The 6698-nt window shown below is 37.2% G+C and overlaps 1 protein-coding gene and 1 pseudogene across 1 annotated transcript; both read right to left on the minus strand.

Annotated features, from left to right (window-relative positions):
- Positions 1–234: 234 nt before the first annotated feature.
- Positions 235–2611, minus strand: LOC104715303 (protein HESO1-like; annotated as a pseudogene).
- A 1050-nt stretch (positions 2612–3661) lies between these two features.
- Positions 3662–6441, minus strand: LOC109124554 (enoyl-[acyl-carrier-protein] reductase, mitochondrial). Its single transcript, XM_010427703.3, has 10 exons — positions 5730–6441; positions 5543–5640; positions 5267–5398; positions 5019–5162; positions 4834–4936; positions 4642–4741; positions 4485–4561; positions 4321–4399; positions 4008–4126; positions 3662–3917 (listed from the first exon to the last, which is right to left on the minus strand). Exons 1-10 carry the CDS (start codon positions 5909–5911, stop codon positions 3824–3826), a joined length of 1128 nt encoding a protein of 375 aa, XP_010426005.1. The 5' UTR covers positions 5912–6441; the 3' UTR covers positions 3662–3823.
- Positions 6442–6698: the final 257 nt, after the last annotated feature.

Raw genomic sequence — 6698 nt, forward strand, 5'->3', positions numbered from 1 at the left:
ATAAATATCAATGTAATGTCTCTGTAATGCTATGAACTCAGAGTTCTTCACCTTCTTTCGAATCACTAACATCCATAAACCAAAGGCGAAAAAAATCTACTCTTTACTTCGGTATGATACTAACAAAACTAAACACAAACATAAGGTAAACCAACATCACCTCGAAACCAAGTCAGCTTCTCATAATTTGATAGTTTTCTCTATGAGCAGGGTAAAAAATTAGCACATGCATGACCATGGTCCATGGAGTTGTATACTAAATAACATGTTATAATATGTTAAGACACAAGTTACACAAACCCTAACTAGTCAAGACCAAATTTCTCATAAAGAACTTTATCATAAGGTGCTGGCGGTGGTGGCAGATCTAAACTTCGACTGTACTCATGCCACAGTCCAACATGCATTGGCTCTTCACCATCATTCACCAAACCACCCTTTCCTCCTACAGCTCTGTATTCGGTTACCAAGCAGACTCTTTTCTTATGATGTTCTTCAGCATGGCCATCAATCTCCTTTCTTTTGTTGTTATGAGGTTGTTGTGAGCAACCATTGTTGATCAGTGGCGACACAGGAGGACAAGGCTCCACAACAACAGTTTGTTGTTCAAACAAGCTGTGTTTGAGATCTGTTCCAGTAATCTTGCCATTGAGGAATTCCAAAATGTCATCTACAGTTTTGTTTATGGATCTGTATATCTTTTCGACTCCTTTGGCACTAACCACCCTTGAAAAATTTTTAGAAACGTCTGTAAAATCCTCAACCTATATAAACAACACAGAATGAAACAAAAAAAATAAATCAACTGAAGTGATAAGAGAAAAAAAAAAAGGAAGAATGTGAATGTAATTTTACAGTACAGATTTTTTTACATTAATAAGAGCTCTTTTCCTCCTTTTAGATATCCAAAGACCTTTCAGCACACTGGCGCAGAGTCCTTGCTTCCATAGGAATTTCACAGATTGCAACTGCAATACACGAAAACATATTTCATTATAACAATTAACAAATAAGCATGTTTAGGTTCAAAGGTAAAAGAAGATATATAGCACCTTAATAAAGAATGTTGCAAACAGTTTACCGAGAGATTCTTGATTACGTCCTCCCCAGTTCAAGAACTTTTGAGTCCTCTTCTCCACGTTAGGAGGATCTATTCCATCTGTGAAAGACAAAGAGGAAAAAGATGATAATTAGATCAGTAATTAATGTAATTCTAGCTCAAAGAGACTTTGTCAAATGTTGAATCTGCCATTAAATCATTCTATATAGTTCTTTTGTCTTATGTGTGGATACATATATTACCTTTAAAAAGTGTAGAGAATGGAGGTAAAATGGGAGGGTTTTGAGTCTGGCACATAAGACAAATTAAAGGAGAAGCAAACTAGACTTTTTAGAGACAGATGAACCAAACACTCAAAATGTTAATCCAACAAGAGTAACTGCGTTTGACCTGTAAATGATGAGCGACTAGCATTGTGATAGAAATAGAATTCAGGGTTTGGAGTGACGCATCGTTAACCCCATGTGCTTTGGCCCAACGCTTAACCTAACACATGAAGAATAGTCACATTAGTACTAAACAATTGACAGCGCACTTGAACAATATGCAAACTATGGATATATATCCACGTACAGAGTTCCTTTAGAATATATAGAAACTGAAATCTTACCAACAAACAAAGTTTCTGAAACCTGTCATCAATTTGAGATATAATGCGAATGATCTGTGAATTTAAAATGCCGTCTTTGCATTCGACTGTCACATCATAATCAATACCAGTCCCTTGATCATTGAATTTTACAATTGGCACCCTAGCAGCGAAGATAGATACGACATTCCTAACTAAGCCTTCCCCTACAAAAAAAAAAAGTGTAGGTAAGAAGATGAAACTCAAAATCATTTTGAGATTAATGTTACATTCACTTGTAACACTAATAATAATAGTTTCATTTCCCATAATGGAATCAGCAATTAACAAGAATAGAACAAATATCTTACTCTCCAACGAGCGGAGCTTTTCCGCAAATCTTTCGAGTATCTGAAGCTTCTTTTCATGAGGAAGTTGAGATGTTCCGTTACCAAAGACAATAGACACATCCAAATCACTCAGAGAGGTATACATATCCATCACGAAAGATCCATACGCCTCAAGAACCGGGCTGCTCTCTTCTGAATCACCTTATATATGAACACAAAATTAAATAAAACCTCTGCATGCTAACTTTCGATATAGGTCGAGAAAATTATATAAAAAAAAAAAAAGACTACATGTTTAAATCTTATATTACCATAGATATCAAGAGCCCATTGCATTAAGGTTTTTCACCAATTCCTTTCTAGCATCGTAATCAGCAGGAACCGGTCGAAAAGAGCAGTAGGCATCATCTAATACCTTATCAAGGTCCAGTAAGATATAACTATCAATGTTATGTCTCTGTAATGCTATGGATTCAGAGTTCTTCACCTTCTTTCGAATAGCTGACATCCATAAACAATATTGATTGTATAATCTGTAATGAACACAATCTTAGAACAAAAAATCAGCAAAGAGTAGTTATAACCTTTACTCCAAGCTGTTGTTTCCTCAGTCACATCTTTTTGAGAGTCCATAATATACCTCTCTGTCTACCTATACTAGTTTTTTCAAGAAGCAGAGCTATGAAACCTGCAATAACATAGCTTCTTCTTCATTATGGGAAAGGAGAAGTACATTGAACAACTGGAGTCAAATATAAATTCTCAATTTCATGAGAACCTAATTTTTTTTTATAAAACTATGATCTAAAGGAGCTTTTTCTTACATTGCAGTTACGCTAAGAGCCTAAGATCATGTTTCTATCAAAACGAAAGGTATGGTGTTGAAGACCAAGGGACGCAGAAAGAAAGCAACTGGTTAGGATACAGAGGACAAAGCGACGAACCTAATCGGAGCAAGTACGTACAGTTGCTATCGGCAAGAGAGACGAAGGTGGCTGTCTCGTTATTCGTTAATACTTTTTTTTTTTTCGGCTAAGTAGGTTATTACGAACACTATCCAGTGGTAGGTGTAAGAGAGTGGTTTAGCACCATTCGGTTAACCCGATTTTGAACCAAGAATAAACCATTTTGATATTTTGGGTCTGGCGGTCCAATAAGAAATCTAGTTTCGAGGAAAAAGCCTGATTAGCTCGGAGATCCATGGTCAAGAAACCGACCAAGGACGTTCAGAAGACATCATCCAACCTTATACTGTACATAAGGTCACCTTAAAAGAACCCTAACTTGCAATCCAAGCGAGTGAGATTTCCTTTGTAACATCTGAGCTGTTCATGATCAATAAAAGAAACCGGCTTTAATGATTCTCTAGTCCATCTAATTTTTCCGGTTAAATTTAGGGGTGAGCAGTAGGCATGCTTTCCATATTTTTTAAAAGGTTAATGTTAAAATTTTGTAAATGTATTTCATATGATATTTTGTTCAAAAAAAAAAAAAAAAAACTAGTAATTATTATAATCTACTAAGCTAAACCTGATGTGAAACAACTCTGGTTTGATTCGAACAAAACTTATCTCTAACTTTAGGTTAAAAACCACTATCATCACCTCGAAACCAAGTCAGCTTCTGATAATTTGAAAGTTTGAACAGAGTAATAAATTAACACATGACCATGGAGTTACAATCTGAATATAAGCGTAACGATTTATTTATTTTGGTTTTAATGAAGTTTACATTCTCATTGTTTTCTGATACATTAGACAAGAGGACGCAGATACCGTATAATAAAGTACATCATGCATCATCACATTAATAGCTAACACTAACATGGCTCACACGAAGGAAGTTTCAGAATGTGATGACTTGTTTAGGTTGCCTACCTAGCTTCCCGAGAGCTTTATCGAGAGCAACAGGGAACTCGTCGAAGGGAACCAATTCCGTTCTGTCAGAAGAAAACAGCCATTGATCTTATATGGTAGCCTAGATAGTTTTTCATGGGAGCTAAGAATCTTTATTTAAGAAAAGGACTCACTCGTATTTTAGCTTTCCGTCTCGTGCAAGCCCGAGGAGATAGTCTATCATCTCTCTGCATTCTTTTACTTTACCCATACTCAACCAACTCTGCAGCCAGAATCCTCTCAAGGCCAAATCCTGTAGGGCAATCAAACTTTAACACAGTGCATAAAAGCCATAGATCTTGACACTCAACGACTTTCAAGTGAGAGAAAGCAGAAAACTGGCTTGTGCACTTGGGAGTACATTTTCAACTATGAATGAAGATCTAAATTTACTACTCTAAGACATATTGATGCCAGTATAATTTTTCCAAATGATCTAGCAATTACCTTAAAGATGAAAGATGTTGTTGACACAGTGATTGGCTTCTTGGACATCCCACCATATGTTACCATGGTTCCTCCTTCCCTGAAATATTTATGTTTCCACTACCTTCAGCACAGCGATAATTCATTTAACTAGAAGTATGTAAAAACGGAGATGTTCACTGCACCTGAGATACTTGAGAACAAGAGAAGCAGCATTGCCACCAACACAGTTGAATCCCAGAGCTGGTTCAGGTAAGTTACCCTAGACCACAAACACACATATGTTAACCTTTCAGATACTCAGCAATTTCTGCGATAGAATTGCTAGACTTAAAATCTTACCAAAAGACTTTTCACGTTCTTTACATTCAGTTGACTCTCTGAAAACACTTCATCTGCACCTAGAGCTTTCAGCTGCTCTCTTGCTTCATCCGACCCAGCCCTAAAATCAGTACCACACGACAGTCTACTTGACAAGAGCCGCTTTGATTGTTCGTAACCAATATCTTAAATTCAAGTCATAATATACATCACCTGTCACGAATAATGTTGATGGTACTGATGCCACGAAGTCTTGCCAACTGAATCACACATTGACCCACTATACTTGTTGCACCATTCTGTACCACAGAATCACCTGCTTCAGAGGATTACTTGATTAGAAGAAAAAAAGCAAGTAAGGAGCAATTACATCAAAGACATAAGATAACATTCCAAACCAGAATTTAAGTTCACAAAGTCCTCAAGCATCCTTAAAGCCGTCAATGGATTAACAGTGATCGTCGCCGCATACTCCATTGGACACGCTTTATCGATTTTGTGCCACACACTCTCCTCCTTCACAACATACGTCTGCCAAGTCCCTAGTTCCAGAGAGATTTCCATCACCATGCTTCAAAAACTCAAAAGTGATACCACTAACTAAACTGTTTTACAAACTGACATCCAAATTTCAGATTCCTCCTACCTGAAGATGGTGGAGATGGAATGACCCAATCACCAGGAGAAAGACCATTGACCTTAGAGCCAACTGCATAAACTTCACCAACACCTTCATAACCACCAACCGCTGGTACCGGTGGCCTCACCGGATATACACCTAAAACAATCATCATTTCCCCAACACTGAAACTCTCACTATCTAAATCATACTTAATATACAAAACCCTTAGCCTTCCTAGATTAACACACAACAATGGCTATTGAATTAGAGAAGAAGAGGAAACAATGGAGAATTTGTAACCTTCAATTCGATTGATATCAGAGGGATTGATCGGCGCGGCGATCATTTTAACACAAACATCGTTTTCTTTCACTTCCACCGGCCGGAGATTCACCAATCTGTCTTCACCAAAAAAGAGAAAGTGTTGAAATATTGGAGATTACGCGTACGTATGTATATGCACAGAGTAAGCGTGTATACGACGAACCTGGTGACAGAATCGGGAGATCCGTGTTGTTCGTACACGATGGCCTCGGACGGTGGTGACATAACGGTGGAGAATGATTTTAAACAGATTATTGGTGTTTTCCCGCATCGTTTTGACCTGAAACTCGCCGCCGATGAGAATTTTAGAGCTCGAATGGTGACTGACTTTATCAACGCCGCCATATTTCTCCGCCGTCACCACACTCTCTCTCTCTCTCACAGCGATTCGGGCGGGTAACGACGTCGTTTTTTTTTTTTTTTTCTACTTGTGAAAGAATTAGGAATATCGTGGAGATTTTTGTATAACGACGTCGTTTCAGCCAACGGTTTGTTTTTTTCTCAAACCAAAATAGGGTTGGAAAAACTGTAACCGGAAAATCAAACCAAACCGGAATTATAATATTGGAACTAATACGGAATTGGGATTTTATCCTTGTGTTGTCGTTGGGACTTCGGAGGAAATTTGTTCTTATATACGATGAACCAAATTAAGGATACAGAAAACAAAAAATCGAAAAGACCCAACCGAACCAATCCAAAATGTTAGACCAAAACCAAATGAAAAAATTATTGGTTTGATTATTTTAAAGCCAAACAAACCATAACAAAACCGATGTCAAAACTGAAATGTGTGAAAAATGTATGTTATGTATTTGATATAATTTGGCTTATCCGGCTATTGAAAATGTCATAACACAATACAGTTGCACATTAATGGAGTAGCGACTAGCGAGTAGAGGGACAATTCATAAAGACGATGATGAGTCAGAACATTTTGTAGAGTGACCTGTAACAGTCTCATCTTGTTGGGTCGCCTTAACGTTTCTTCTTTGACAATTATCTTATTGCCTTTTTCCTTAAAAAACATAAGTGAATCTATGAATAGTTTACGTTAGGGTATAGTGAAACATGAACCGCAATTTCTGTGAACTATTGGCCCTTCATTTTATTTTATTTTGTTGTATTATGT

This window comes from Camelina sativa, chromosome 9 (genome assembly GCF_030686135.1).
Source record: "Camelina sativa cultivar CO46 ecotype springtype chromosome 9, ASM3068613v1".
NCBI lineage: Eukaryota > Viridiplantae > Streptophyta > Magnoliopsida > Brassicales > Brassicaceae > Camelina > Camelina sativa.